This window comes from Mytilus californianus, unplaced genomic scaffold (genome assembly GCF_021869535.1).
Source record: "Mytilus californianus isolate M0D057914Y unplaced genomic scaffold, xbMytCali1.0.p SCAF_4, whole genome shotgun sequence".
Lineage (NCBI taxonomy): Eukaryota > Metazoa > Mollusca > Bivalvia > Mytilida > Mytilidae > Mytilus > Mytilus californianus.
The window spans coordinates 6,840,122-6,856,861 of NW_026262690.1; the positions used below are offsets into that span (position 1 = coordinate 6,840,122).

At 32.6% G+C, this 16,740-nt stretch overlaps 1 protein-coding gene across 1 annotated transcript in view; it reads left to right on the forward strand.

Annotated features, from left to right (window-relative positions):
• Nucleotides 1-1,759: 1,759 nt before the first annotated feature.
• LOC127699079 (thrombospondin type-1 domain-containing protein 7A-like) overlaps nt 1,760-16,740 on the forward strand; it is a 32,842-nt gene continuing 17,861 nt past the window's right edge. The window contains exons 1-7 of the mRNA XM_052202817.1: nt 1,760-1,937; nt 6,271-6,411; nt 7,974-8,114; nt 10,111-10,272; nt 11,536-11,676; nt 14,206-14,346; nt 14,993-15,154. Coding sequence (XP_052058777.1) covers nt 1,760-1,937; nt 6,271-6,411; nt 7,974-8,114; nt 10,111-10,272; nt 11,536-11,676; nt 14,206-14,346; nt 14,993-15,154 — 1,066 coding nt within the window. The remainder of the gene's footprint in view (nt 1,938-6,270; nt 6,412-7,973; nt 8,115-10,110; nt 10,273-11,535; nt 11,677-14,205; nt 14,347-14,992; nt 15,155-16,740) is intronic.

The following is a 16,740-nucleotide window of genomic DNA, read 5'->3' on the forward strand; positions in this document are numbered from 1 at the left end:
ACCAGTCGACAACGAGGGAATAAAAACACGAGCACGAGTTAGAAAACAGAAACCTTTAAATGGAGGACAGCAATGTCCACCTCTTATAGAAGAGTTAAAAGGTAAATATGGACTAACGAATATACATACCATGTTTGTAGTTGCGCCACAAGATTTAAAAAAAATAAATGTATCCGAAACTTTGATGGATAGTGTTGAAGGTAGTAGAAGATTTTTTCTGTGTGATATATCAATTTTTAACTTGTTTATTTCAAAATTTATTTTAAAAAATGAATAGATACTGATATTTTGTTTCAGTTCCACTTGATTGCATTATGACTGTTTGGTCAGAATGGACAGTACCTAATAAGAAAGGAATTAGTTTCAGGGAACGAGAAATAGTCAGAGAACAGAAAAACGGCGGGAAAGAATGTGGAGCGACAGACGAATCCAAAGCAGGTTCAAATGTCCAATCATTTTATATCTTTAATATTCTTTGTAATTTTGAAACATATTATTTATTTTGTGGTATTTAGATATAATCGTTGAATTTCTTTGATGTTCTACTCCAGGTCTGACTGTTATCTAACTAAAATCATGGTGATAGACAATATCCGTACATTGTAGGAAAGTATAAAATGTATTTCTACTCGCTACGAAACAGGAGAAAAGCTCTGCGAGCCTCGTTTTTCTCTCTGTTTCTTAAGCTCGTACAAATGACATCCTGCAATTTAACATTTACGTTTAAAAGTATAGTATTTTACTTCCCAACAGCTGCATTTGTTTTTGAATGAAATCAACACCACTTAAACGCGTACCGCAATGAGGAGCCCAAATTGAACTGTGAGGTAAACAGTAATTTGAATATACATGTAACCGTTTGCTCACAACAGAAGCAGTATACCAGTAGACTATAAACTTCTACTATACGTCTATCGCTTCATTTTATCTGTCAACCTGTATTTGTATAGTAGAAAGGTCGATTGTAGGATAAATTTAATTATCTTACCTCCTATACATTTCTAGGAATATGATTGGTTAAAAGCGTCCGCGTGGAGACCGTGTATATTCCATATTAGGTTAGTAGGGAGGCGGGGCTTATTTCAATACACGGTTAGTAGTGGTGTTACGTCCCTTTATAAAAACAAAACGGTACTGAGAAAACATCTTAAAGGTTTCAACAAACGAAGAAATTGATGATTAAGATTGAAATAAATTCATAAAACACATTTAAAGCTAACAATTTGTTATTGTTGACATCTGTTTTTGTATGATCAATGGAAGTAGTTTCGTAATGCTAACGGTATTGAAGACTTGCTCATTTTGATAGGTTACTAGTCTAAATATCACACGTTAAGATAGTCGGTAAGATAAATTCGTTACATAGTGTGCTAGTGACGTAATACGGTATATATGGGGTCAGTAAATTCCATATGGGGATTCGAGCTTCGCTCTCACCCCATATGGAATTTACTGACCCCATATATACCGTATTAGGTCACTAGCACACTATGTAACTAATAATATCTGACCACATAGACACAGAAACATAACGCTTTTTAAATATTTATTAATTCTGGATCATGGTTGCTTTTTTACAATTGTTTAAAATTAAAATAGGCATATTTTAATGACCAATGCATAAAGTTTAATAAACTTTTTTTTTTAAATAACACTAGTTTGTAAATCATAAGAGTAATGTAATACATAAGAAGACAAAGACTTTCAAACAATCTCTTCAATTTATGAGCATATGGATGACCATGAACATTTATTTTGAATGACAGATAATCTTATGATTTTCTTACATTTACAAGTTCCAATCGATTGTGTGGTTACAAAGTGGAGCGATTGGAGTCCCCATGACAACAACGGAAACTCACACAGAGAACGATATGTAACCCAACCGGCTTTGAATGGAGGAGCAGAATGTCCAGTTACGTATCAGACTAAATTAGGTATTTTTTATTAAAAGATATGACCCGTAATATTTGTTGGCTAATGGACTAGTTGACAAATGTAATAATAAAACTGTTGTTGTTCAATCATTGCGTCTGGTATTTTTTGGCTAATGGACTAGTTGACAAATGTAATAATAATACTGTTGTTGTTCAATCATTGCGTCTGGTATTTTTTGGATGAACATAAATTCACTTATTCCGATTTTTTCAACATTGAAATTCTGTTTGTTATTGACATTGCACATGATCGTGTCTTCTTGTACCGTTTACGACGTTACCTTAACAAATGTACTCTGACGTATAACCACCGATATTTGAATGTAAGACTGCATGCGAAGATGTCAACAAATCAATAGGTTGGTTCCCTCCGTAAAATATTCAGTATGCCTTCGGTATTGTCAAGAATTTCAATAACGGCCGGGTACCAGTCTAACAAATCAAATACATTAACTAGCTTATAGTAACTTCGAGTATTATCTGGTATGGTTTTGTTTATTATTGTCTTGTTTGACCTGTACTTTTGTTATTTATTATACAGAGGACAAAAGTCGGTCTTCATTTCGGTAGAACAATCAATATGAAAATCAAAGTTCTGTTATATTGTTTTATTATACTTCAGATTATGATTGGCTAATACCAGGGAGATGATTTACTCTATCCCATGGCTGAGCGGGAGACAATTTTTTGAATGTCACCCTCTCGTGCAGACCAATCAAAAATCGATCATGTAAAGGACAATGAATCGAATTTACATCAAATAATTAAGGACAATACTCAATTTGTACGTTTTGGCTCAGAACCTTTTCATAGACTGCCAAAATAATAAAATAAAAAAATCTTGCTTCACTTTTGTTGATTTTTCTAATACCTGTAACGTTTTTATGTACGTGACGTCATAGTAAAATACTTTAAATTTTATATTCAACAGTATAAGTCAATAATGATGGGACATCAGTATGATAAATAAAATAACACATAGCTGACAGGGTGATAGAGCAGATTGGTACCCCTCGAAAAAACATTGTCAACCTTGACTTCGCCTCAGTTGACAATGTTTCTCGGGGTAACAATCTGCCCTCTCACCCTCTCAGTAACTTTTATCTATAAATAGCCGAATCTCCTGTAAACACACACAAAGGCCAGTCAAGGTCGTTAAACACTTTCATCATCATCAACACACATATGATTGTTTCACATTCAATCCAGTCGCTCACTGTTACGCACATTTTATACACGAAAATGGTTATAATATTTAATGACGAGAGAAAAATATTTTGGCAAATATGTAAAGCATTTACAACCATGATTTGAAGGATTATTCCGTTGGACCTTATTTGATACATAACATTAAACGATATATACTGCTTCATAACGTTTGTGGTAAAATTTGTTGATTGACATTAAAGGCTTTTCTGAATGAATTAATCTACAAAGCGAGAACATTTTCCACTTTCATCAGCTAAGAGACGGCTAGCTTTTTTTCGAAAAGCTGTTACTTGTTGTACTTCATGTCAAAATGCCAGATTTTGATTGGTTAATACGACGGAGAAAATTGACGCTATCCAATGGCTAATACTCTATTACCCTTCACGGAGACGCTTGCTCAAGTGTGCGCTTTGATAAATACGGATGATTGTTATGTATAAGACGACATAGTTTATTACTTTGAATTTGAAATTTAATTAAATTTATTGGGTTGTAAAAGCTTTGACCGAAGTACATTTTGTATGAAACGCGTTTACAACCCTATAAAATTACTAAAAGAAGCATTCAATACTTATAATTACATTTTTTTGCTAGATCATGAAAACACAATTTCTATCAAGTTTTTCTTTTATTTACCTGTGCACTTTATTGTGGAAGCTCGTGTCATCATGAATGTTACATTTCATTTTGAAATGAAATTTAATTTCAAAATAACGCGAGATTGATGTTAGCCAATCAAAATAACGTATTATAATGAAACATACATGTAATGTAATTATTAGACAGTAATAACAGAAAATTCAGTATAATAAATTAAATAACACATATCTGAAAGGGTGATAGAGCAGATTGCTTCGCCTCAGTTGACAGTGTTTTCTCGGGGTAACAATCTGTTCTATCACCCTCTCAGCTATGTGTTATTTACATACTGTCTTACGCATACTCGCAGTAATCAAGGTTTTTTTTTCCTCTCCTGTTGTTGTCCGTTTTATACCTTATAGTGTGTGATTACACGAGGTGAAGACATAGCGATGAAAAGTTTGTTGGCTTTGTTAGGAACTATTGAATTTGTCTGAATCTTACAATCACTTATATATAATTTAACACCAAACACACTATACTGTATTAAAGGTTTGTTTTCTATGAGTCATGTTTAATTATATTTTAGTACACATAGACTGTCAAGTAAGTGCTTGGAACGAATGGGGTCCATTGAATGCCGAAGGTATATCTACAAGATTCAGAACAATTGTTACAACTCCTCTAAACAACGGTGATCCATGTCCACCATTACAACAAACTAAAGCAGGTATGCCATTCCACCATGAGAACAAGCTAAAGCAGGTATGACATTCAACCATTACAACAAACTAAAGCAGGTATGAAATTCCACCATAAGAACAAACTAAACCAGGTATGACATTCCATGATAAGAACAAACTAGAGCAAGTATGACATTCCACCATAAGAACAAACTAGACCAGGTATGATATTCCACCATAAGAACAAACAAGAGCTGGTATGATATTCGACTATAAGAACAAACTAAAGCAGGTATGATATTCCATCATGTGAACAAACTAGAGCAGATATGAAATTCCACCATGTGAACAAACTAGAGCAGGTACGATATTCCACCATGTGAACAAACTAGAGCAGGTACGATATTCCACCATGAGAACAAACTAAAGCGGGCATGACATTCCATCAGAAGAACAAACTAGGGAAGGTATGCTATTCCACCATAAGAATAAACTAGAGGAGGCATTACATTCCACCATGAAAACAAACTAAACCAGGTATGATAATCCATCATGTAAACAATCTAGAGCAGGTATGACACTCCACCATGAGAACAAACTAGAGCAGGTATGACATTCCACCATAAGAACAAACTAGAACAGGTATGATATTCCACCATAAGAACAAACTAGAGCAGGTATGACATTCCACCATGAAAACAAACTAAGGCAGACATGACATTCACCATAAGAATAAACTAGAGCAGGTATGACATTCCACCATAAGAACAAACTAGAGCAGGTATGACATTCCACCACGAAAACAAACTAAAGCAGGCATGAAATTCCACCATAAGAACAAACTAAAGCAGGTATGACATTCCACCATGAAAACAAACTAGACCAGGTATGACATTCCACCATAAGAACAAACTAGACCAGGTATGACATTCCACCATAAGAACAAACAAGAGCTGGTATGATATTCGACTATAAGAACAAACTAAAGCAGGTATGATATTCCATCATGTGAACAAACTAGAACAGATATGAAATTCCACCATGTGAACAAACTAGAGCAGGTACGATATTCCACCATAAGAGTAAACTAGACCAGGTGTCACATTCCACCATACGAACAAACTAGAGCTGGTATGATACTCCACTATGAAAACAAATTAAAACAGGCATGACATTCAACCATAAGAAAAACTAGAGCAGGTACGACATTCCAACATAAGAACAAACTAGAGCAGGTATAACATGCCACCATGAAAACAAACTAAAGCAGGCATGACATTCCACCATACGAACAAACTAGAGCAGGTATGACATTCCACCATGAAAACAAACTAAAGCAGGTATGATATTCCACCATAAGAGTAAACTAAACCAGGTGTGACGTTCCACCACGAAAACAAACTAAAGCAGATATGACATTCCACCATAAAAACAAACTAAAGCAGGTATGATATTCCACCATAAGAGTAAACTACACCAGGTGGGACGTTCCACCATAAGAACAAACTAGAGCTGGTATGATATTCCACCATGAGAACAAACTAAAGCAGGTATGATATTCCATCATGTGAACAAACTAGAACAGATATGAAATTCCTCCATGAGAACAAATTAAAGGAAGCTTGACAATCCACCAGAAGAACAAACTAGAGCAGGTGTGATATTCCACCATAAGAACAAACTAGACCAGGTATGACATTCCATCATTACAACAAACTAAAGCAGGTATGGTATTTCACCATGAGAACAAACTAAATAAGGTATGATATGCCAATAAGTGAGCGTTTTGTTGAGAGAGAGAAAACACTATTTCCTCTTGCAATTGCTTACATTACCATGGCTAATTGTATCTGTAATTGTAGTGCCAGTTAACTGTCTTGTCACGGTTTGGAGTGTTTGGAGTCCTCATGATAGCCAAGGGGTTTCGCGAAGAGAGCGATTTGTAACACAGCGACCATTAAATGGAGGGGAAAAATGTGAACATCTTATCGAAACAAGATTAGGTACGTACTATATGTCCAGTTTGTCTCCTAAACATGCAGATTTAATAGGAAAACATTTCATTTCTTATCCAAACAATATCAGGTATATGACAAAAGTGTCCCTTTCATAGATATAAGAAGATGTGGTATGAGTGCAAATGAGACAACTCTCCATCCAAGTCACAATTTGTAAAAGTAAACCATTATAGGTCAAAGTACGGCCTTCAACACGGAGCCTTGGCTCACACTGAACAGCAAGCTATAAAAGGGCATAGTTTACATAGGTTTTAATAATCGTAAGTTTGAGACATTATATACGATTATTCAGAAAAAAATCGATATATATATATGAAGCTTTATTGTTTTTTGATTTTTCTAAAGCGTTTAATTCTTTGGAATGGCCTTTATTGTATGGTGCTCCACTGAAATACAGCACTTTTTCATAAAATCCGAAAAAGTTTATAACATTAATAACTCAAAATGATACCAAAGTCTGCATTTGAAACAACAGCTAGATATCCGAAACCTACAGCCGTCAACGTTGGATAAAACAGAGATGTCTGTTAAGTACTCCCATTTTTGTCGAGACTGAAAAATGTCGCAAAAACGATACATAGCAATCCTACTCTGCGTTGGCCGAGTTAACTCTTAGGTTCAATTCTGAGGTTAAAGTTTTTTAGACACAAATAACTTAATCAAACCTTTACAAAACTTTGACAGCTTTTTTATGATCAAAATACAGTATCCAGAGCGAAATTTTGTATTTTTTTTTCATTTTTTTGTATTTTACTGATGAAAGGATTTATTATTATTACAGTAAACATTAAGATTCAGTCTAGGTTTAAAGTTTTTTTACTACAATTGCTTTGTCCAACTTTCATAAAATATTACTAAATTTGGACAGAAGCTTATTCAAGATCACGAAATAGCATCTGAAGAAAGAAGTTCGTTAAACCTATTTTATGTGTTTTTTTTTCATATTTTACTGATACATGGAATTAGCTTTTCAACATTCCACTTTAACACTGACAGCAAAAAAAAACCCGATACTTTCTAGGTTCCACAGAACCCCTAAAGGATTGTTGTTTTAGTTGAAGCTCTGGCCTGCAGAGCAAAACAAGACCTAAATTCAAAGGTTTTCGATTTAAAAACAAAGATAAAACTCACTGTATCAAAATTTACATATTTGCTGACGACACATGGTTTTATGTCTGGTCAGAAATGTTTTTTCGACGATATCAATCAAATTATTTTTTTCAAAATTTAACAACATAACGTATGGGGAAAATCTGGATTCAGAATATTTTTTTTGTCATCTGCTTGACCACAATATTTTTTTTCATCAAATTGGGGATCAGAATATTTTTTTTAGGAAAAAACCATACCCCCCCCTCCCCCTTTGAAGTTAAATGATCGTTTCTTAATGTTTTGTGAACTGTTTTCTTTTGTTGTTTGTGGCCATACGCATGTATGTTTATTTTCGACTTATGGGTATTGATTACCCCTTGGTATCAACTCTACGTTTTCCAATTCATAAAATGTATGCTAAATGATGTTCCATGTTTGTGTTTACTTTGTTTCAGTGAATATAAATTGTCAAGTCAGTGCTTGGAATACATGGGGTCCAATCAATTCCAAAGGCATTGCTAGACGCTTTAGAACTATTGTCACAGCTCCCTTGAATAAAGGTGATCCATGTCCGCCTTTAGAGGAAACAAAAGCAGGTACGTTTTATTTCTAAAAAGTACATATATCTCAAATGGAACTTAAAACCAATTGGTGTACTAAGCCATTATATCCAGTTTTTCATGTATTAGGTTTGTAATAAAATAAATAAAGTTAAAATATTTCCTATTGAACAATTTGATACTGTCAATCGGATACGATTTGTTGCTTTCTTGTGACTTTTGGTGAACTGAAATAATAGTTGAATAAGTTTTTTTTTGATAAACCCACCATGCATTTTAGTTACGATACAATATAATAAAAATGTAAAACTTATGTTAATATAATTGAGCTGCGTCGGATAGAAATCAACCTTATGCAAATGAATATCAATACATCTGTTAACCTATTTCGTGTTGAAAAAAATCTCTACGGAAGGTCTGTAACTGTTTGAAAATTGAGTTGGTATAAGAAGGTCTGGATGGGGGTCTTTTATTTCTGTATATTCTTTAAATGTTTAGGCAATTTTTCTCTATTCTTTATTTTTTGGACCATTATACCCTATTCTTCATATTTCAGCACCATGTTATTCTCTTTTCTTTATTTTCTTGGCCTATTTTTCTGTAATCTGTATTTTCTTTGTCCTTTATTCTGCTTTTTTTTTGCAATTATTCTCTATTCTGTACATCCCATTTAGACCCTCGTATAAGAACCCTACAAAACAGACCAAAATTGCTCTTATATTACATATTTGAATGTTCCAAAATCAATCAAAGTCTTATACATGTACATGAATACGTGCACTTGCATAAGGTCGATTTCTATCCGACGCAGCTCAATTATGTCTTTGGTGGCGATCATCTTTTTATTTACCTCTCATCTTAGAAATAATGTTTGCATACATTTAATGCTCTTGGCTTAATTTCTATTTTTGATGTTGTACATAATGTGTTATTTCTTTTATGTGAGCCATCTTATTTTATGAATATTTTACTTGTCTGTATATATTCATTGCATATGCTGTTAGACGCATTTGTTGATTTGTCTGCAAGCGCCCCCGTTGCCAAGGGGTAGTTTTTTAATATATATATAGCATTGCGCAGACACCTTATCCCCTCCTCTAACTACTGTTGATACTTGTCTGTACATATTCATTGCATGTGCTGTTAGTACAGGTTTCAGCCCCGCTCGGGGAGGAAGTAAAGAAACAGATCTACTCTAGGTTGATTTCAAGGCACTTTTACATATTCTAACGCCTGGTATTTCTTAATCATAAGAAATCCGATGGACAAAGTATAATATGCAGTCACTACACATAGGCAGACATATATATATATATATATATATAGTCAACTAAGTTTTTTTTAAATATACTTTTCCACCTTTTTTGGTCTTTTGGAAAATGTGCTGTATTTAGACCCCTCTAACAAGAAATTTGTTTTGCATGCACACGTATAAAAATTGCGGTTTTATACAACGCAATCATAGGTTTGAACGTTGTTTTCAATTTAGACTTGTTTATATTTTTTTGTTTGGGCTTGTATTGTATTTGCCTTCGGGTTTATATGGCTTTCCAAATACCATTTCGATTCCTAACATCACTGAAGAGACAATAATTGTCGAAATCCGGATATGGTGTATAAAAAAACTTTGCACCTTTTGTTTGCAGTATACCACTTTTTCCACAAGTTTTTTGTTTTCTGTTTAGTATTAAATTTATAATTAAGATCCATTTTTACATCGGTGATCCGTTTATTTGGCAATCGCCAATGGCAGTCAACAGGGTTTAAGAACATTTGTTGTTCGACCTGTTAGTCAAATGCGTTTTGTTAAAATATACTTTTTCCCTTTTTTGGTCTTTTGGAAAATGTTGTTTGTGCTGTATTTAGACCTCTCTAACAAGAAATTTGTTTTGCAATCTTTTGTATAAAAAGTACCATGCATCCATTATATTTCGATGAATTAGTAGCCAATTAATACTTACGACAATTATTTTAGATTGTTAGAAAAATGTGACAAATGTCTATGAAATATTCTTTAATAATTTTTTTTCAGTACCAATTAACTGTAAAGTAACGGTTTGGAGTGAATGGGGTCCATTGGATGATAGTGGTATTAGCAGAAGAGAAAGAACAATTATTGTGAAGCCTTTAAATGGTGGAAAGATATGTCCTGTATTAAAAGATTCGAAAAACGGCATGTATTTTATCATAGGCAGTAACAGTGAATCAAAGTCTGTCAACAGTCATTCATCATTATCTAAAATGTATTCTAAAGTCATATGATACTTCAAATTTAATAAAAAAAAACATTGAATAGTTTTATATACTTGGATGCCTAATTTTTACTATTAAACACGTGTACATGGACTTTTTTAAAAGGAAGTCCTTTCTCATATCAACATCTTCAGAAATGTACTGTTATTGAATTATTTTGTTCGTGCACTCAAATTCACCGATAGCTTTTCCGTTTGAAGTGCCCTTAACAACAAACCTTTCATCAGTACTTCGGCAACCATACAGTACAAGTGCGAGGGGAAAAGCGTGATGAAAGAAAAGGTTAAACAAACGTGGAAGGTAGATAGTGTTAATTGATTCTGAGAGAAATCAAAAATAATACAGCAAATCATTTGACAACTGGTATGACAAGATTTAATAAAAAAAAAATAGAAAAGCATGTATATCACTTACTTTTCACGTGCTCCATGATTCTATGTTGATTGTTTATTAAAGTCACGTTTGGTAAACCTCCGCAATAAATCACAAAAGTTAATTAGCAGGTAAACTTTTCACTGAATGACATTTTTTTTTTGTGGATTATATGTTTTAGATTCGTAATAAATTCTAAAATATCGTGCATAGAGAATTTAGTTTAGTATATTTACATGCGTTGGCTCAATAGTTATCTTAATATTATAATTTCAATAATTGTCTTAACATTATTATTTCAAGAAACTCGTTACATCTGACTCTAAAGAAACTTTATAAATCGTTTTGAGTGATTGTTAATTACATAAAAAAAAACTTATGAAATATCAAAACAAAATGATCCTGAAAAGAAAACAACAGTTAGTACACAGGTTTGAATATGATATCTACTTTTGATGAAATGAAAAACACGAGTCTGTATTTCGATTTTTTTGTAACTTAATTTAGTCTTCTTTAAAAGTACGACCTTATTAAGATAACCACACAAAAAAAGCTAGTATGTCAGAAGAGTATGATTAGAACAACATTCAGAAAAAACACTATCTATATATTTGTAACTAAACCATTGTTTCAATCAAAGAAAATGAAATGACGATTTTTTAAAATAACGCAAAGCCTTTTTTGCCATCAGTTTATATTGTACAAGTTAGTAGCTATATATATAATCTAGGAATTTCAGACATTAAACAAATAATAAGTGTGTGCCTTTTTCCTTCTGTTTTTTTTTTGTAATTGATTACATTACCACGGCTAATTGTGTCTGTTATTGTAGTGCCAGTTAACTGTCTTGTCACTGTTTGGAGTGTTTGGAGTCCACATGATAGCCAAGGGGTTTCGCGAAGAGAGAGATTTGTAACACAGCGACCTTTAAATGGAGGGAAAAAGTGTGAACATCTTATCGAAACGAGATTAGGTACGTACAAAATGTCCAGATAGTTGCCTAAACATGCAGATTCAGGTCTATGACAAAGGTGTCCCTATCATAGTTAACATAGGTCTTAACAATCATAAATTTGAGACAATATATATATATATATGATTACTCAGAAAGATTCGATATACATGAAGATTAACTGTATATTGATTTTCTAAAGCCTTTAATTCTTTGGAATTGCCTTTTCTGTATGAATCTTCACTAAAATTTGAAATAAAGCACTCTTTCACAAAATTGGTAAACAGTTTATGATATTTATAATTCAAAATGATACCAAAGGCTGCATTTGAAACAACAGCTAGATATCTGAAACCTACAGCCGCCACCGTTGGATAAACAAAGGCAACAGTAGTATACAGCTGTTCGAAATTCATAAATCGATTGAGATAAAAACAAATCCGGGTTACAAAATAAAACTGTGGGAAACACATCAAATATAAGAGGAGAACAAAGACACAACAGAAACACTAAAATGCAACACACACAGAAACGAACTATAAGATAACAATAACAGTTTTCCTGACTTGGTACAGGACATTTTAAGAAAAAATGGTGGGTTGAACCTGGTTTTGTGGCTAGGCAAACCTCCCGCTTTAATGGCAATGTTTAAATATAACACTAAAATGACAACATTACATGACAGAACTACAATACAAATAAATGGAAGAACATACAGGACAGAAAAACACACAAATGAACAATACAATAGAACATTACGACAAGCTTACAGTTATTAAAGGTGCAAGGCCTAAAGATGAATAGCATTGATGGCCCAAAATTCCAAAAAGTTGTGCCAAATACGGTTAGGTTATCTGCCTGGGATAAGAAAATATTTAGTATTTAGAATAATTCATATTTTTGCAAACAGTAAATTTATAAAATATAAAAACGACCATATAATTGATATTCATGTTAACACCGAAGTGGTGACTAACTACAGAATAAAAACGAATACGCAAAACAACCTAGATCAGCACATAAAACAGCACAGCCGAACAACGCATTGTATGTCAGCCGAATAGATCGACGCACAAAAGTGACGTCACAGGTAAATTTCTAAAAAACTCCAAAAAATAGGATAGAGTTCAAGATTAGGTTTGTAATACTGATATCACATGTATTTAATAACAATGAAAATTACAATACTAATTAATATAAAATTGTGTTAGTAATTAGATAATTAATTGTATTATCTAGCTATGTCGGTATTTCGATAACACAGAAATGCCCTTTAAGTACTCTCATTTTTATCGAGCCTGCAAATTATCACGAAAGCGATACATAGCAATCCTACATTCCGGCATCTTTGCCGTCTTCGGCGGAGTTAACTCTTAGACTCAGGCCTGAGGTTAAAATTTTTTTAGACACCAATAACTTTGTCAAACCTGTATGGAATTATACACTTTTACACCAACGGCAAAAATGATACTTTCTAGGTTCCACAGAAACCTTAAAGAATTGTTGTTTAAGTTGTCGAAACCCTGGCCTGCAGAGTCAGACAAGATCTAGATTCAAAGGTTTTCGATTTAAACACAAAGATAAAACTCACAGTTTCAATTTACATATTGTTCGACGACACATCTCTTTTTCTAAAATTTAAAAACACTAAATTAGTTTGGCATTAAATCCAATAGAAATATTTGGAACACTTTCGACTTTAAAACGCAATACATGTTGAACTGATGGTATTTGGTTAGTTAGACTCCATGGTTTTTAAGAAAAAATAGAAAACCGATAAAAGGTTTGGTTTCTTTTTTAAGTTCAATAGAGACAGATGGGACACAGTACATATTTGAAAAGAAAGGAAAAGGGAATTTCACAATGGGAGGTCGAATTACAGTTGTTACTTATCATAGTTTTATAGTCTCTTATTTTACACAATCTATCATCCTTAACATCAGTTGTTTGCCTACCATAGAACTATATTAAAGACTTTAAAAACACTTATGTACATTATTACATGGAATATTAAACAAAAAAAGCGAAACGATCAAACCTAAGTAAGGATTTTCTAAATGGAGGTCTGAAAATGACAGATATTCTTTTGCTGATTTCTTCACTTCACTACATATCTCATATCTTTAAACGTTTAACTACAAAGGATTATATTTTTGTCATCTGCTTGACCACAATATTTGTTTACATCAAATTGGGGATCAGAATATTTTTTTTCAGGAAAAACCCATACCCCCCTTGAAGTTAAATGGTCGTTCCCTAATTTTTTGTGAAGTTTTCTTTTGTTGTTTGTGGCCATACGCATGTATGTTTATTTTCGACTTATGAGTATTGATTACACCTTGGTATCAACTCTACGTTTTCCATTTCATATGCCTGTAAATTTATCCTAAATGACAAAAAATACCATCACAAGTAAAACTTCTTTTTATTTAGCACAACATGTCAGAGTTTACAGCAATATGAGATGCACAGTATCAATAACTGTCATTTGAAGCAACCACAACCTTATTACACCACTCACGTTCCATGTTTGTGTTTATTATGTTTTAGTGAATATAAATTGTCAAGTCAGTGCTTGGAATACATGGGGTCCAATCAATTCCAAAGGCATTGCTAGACGCTTTAGAACTATTGTCACAGCTCCCTTGAATAAAGGTGATCCATGTCCACCTTTAGAGGAAACAAAAGCAGGTACGTTTTATTTCTTAAAAGTACATACATCTGAAATGGAACTAAAAAACATTTGGTGTACTTAGGCATTATATCCAGTATTTTATGTATTTGGTTTGTAATAAAATAAATAAAGTTAAAACATTTCCTGTTGAGCAATTTGATACTGTCAATCGGATACGATTTGTTGCTTTCTTGTGACTTTTGGTGAACTGAAATAATAGTCTTATAAGTTTTTTTTAACAAACTCACCACGCATTTAAGTTACAATACAACATAATAAAAAAATGTGAAACTTATGTAAATATAATTGAGCTGCGTCGGATAGAAATCAACCTTATGCAAATGAATATAAATACATCTGTTAAACTATTTCGTGTTGAAAAAATCTCTACGGAAGGCTGTCACTGTTTGAAAATTGAGTTGATAAATTTTTAAATGGCAGCTGATTAGTAGTATCAAATCATTACTATACAATAAATACTCGTGATATTTAAAAAAATCGCATAAACCTTTGTCGAACTTATTAGACATATTAAAAAGTACAATGCATCCATTATATTTCTATAAGCTCTTAGCCAATTAATACATACGACAATTATTTTAGATTGTTTGATAAATGTGCAAATTTCTATGAAATATTCTTTGATAACCTTTTTTTTTTCAGTACCCATTAACTGTAAAGTAACGGTATGGAGTGAATGGGGTCCATTGGATGATAGTGGTATTAGCAGAAGAGAAAGAACAATTATTGTGAAGCCTTTAAATGGTGGAAAGATATGTCCTGTATTAAAAGATTCGAAAAACGGCATGTATTTTCTCATAGGAAGTAACAGTGAATCAAAGTCTGTCAACAGTCATTCATTATTATCTAAAATTTATTCTAAAGTCATATGATACTTCAAATTTAATAAAAACGTTAAATATGTTTTATTTACTTGTATGCTTAATTTTTACTATTAAACACGTGTACATGGACTTTTTTTCAAAGGAAGTCCTTTATCTTATCAAAATCTTCAGAATCGTACTGTTATTAAATTATTTTTTTCGTGTACTCAAATGCACCGATAGTTTTTCCGTTTGAAGTGTCCTTAACGACGAACCTCTCATCAATACATCGGCAACCACACAGTACAAGTGCGAGGGAAAAAGTGTGATGAAAGAAAAGGTTAAACAAATGTGGAAAGTAGATAGTGCTAATTGATTGTGAAAAAAACCCAAATAAAACAGCAAACCATTTAACAACTGGTATGACAAGGTTTAATAAAAAAAAATAGAAAAGTATGAACAATATAAAAAAATATATACATCGCTCTATTGCATGTATATCACTTACTTTCCACGTGCTCCATGATTCTATGTTGATTGTTTTTTAAGGTCACGTTTGGTAAACTTCCGCAATTAATCACGAAAGTTAATTAGTAGGTAAACTTTTCACTGAATGACATATTTTTTTTGTGGATTATTTATTATGGATTCGTAATTAATTTAAAATATCAAACATACAGTTTAGTAAATTTACATGCGTTGACTCAATAATTGTCTTAATATTATAATTTCAATAATTGTCTAAACATTATAATTTCACGCAACTCGTTACATCTGACTCTAAAGAAACTTTATAAATAGTTTAAGTGATTGTTATATACATAAAAAAAACTGATGAAATATCATAACGAAATGATCCTGAAATAAAAACAACAGCTAGTACACAGTTTTGAATATGATATCTACTTTTGATGAAATGAAAAACACGAGTCTGTACTGCGATATTTTTGTAACTAAATGTAGTCTTCTTTAAAAGTACGACCACATTAAGATAATCACACACAAAAAAGCATCTCAGACGAGTATAGTAAGAACAACATGCAGAAAAAAAACACTATCTATATATTTGTAACTAAACCATTGTTTCAATCAAAGAAAATGAAAAGACGATTTTTTAAAAATAACGCAAAGCATTTTTTGCCATCAGTTTATATTGTACAAGTTAGTAGTTATATAAAATCTAGGAATTTCAGACATTAGACAAATAATAATTGTGTGCCTTTTTCCTTCTATTTTTCTTGATACGTGAAATATATTGGTCTGATAATGTCTTACCCTAACAAAGAAAACAGAAACCTGTATGGTCATTATTTGTAAATTTCCAATACATGTATTTTAACACGTATTTACACAGGCTGTATCCAAAATATCATTTGATATATAAATCCCACAACCCCAAGGTTTGATTTAGGTATAAAAAAATGGTCACCACGAAACTTTTAACGTCCATTAAAACCCCTCACTAAACCAGTGAGTATGTATGCTAGGCTTTGCGTGATGTATAGATAAGCTGATCGGAATGGGGATGTGAAATGCGTTGCCTCGTGTAGGGAGAATACAAGGTTCTATCTCTCTCTGTACGTTAAA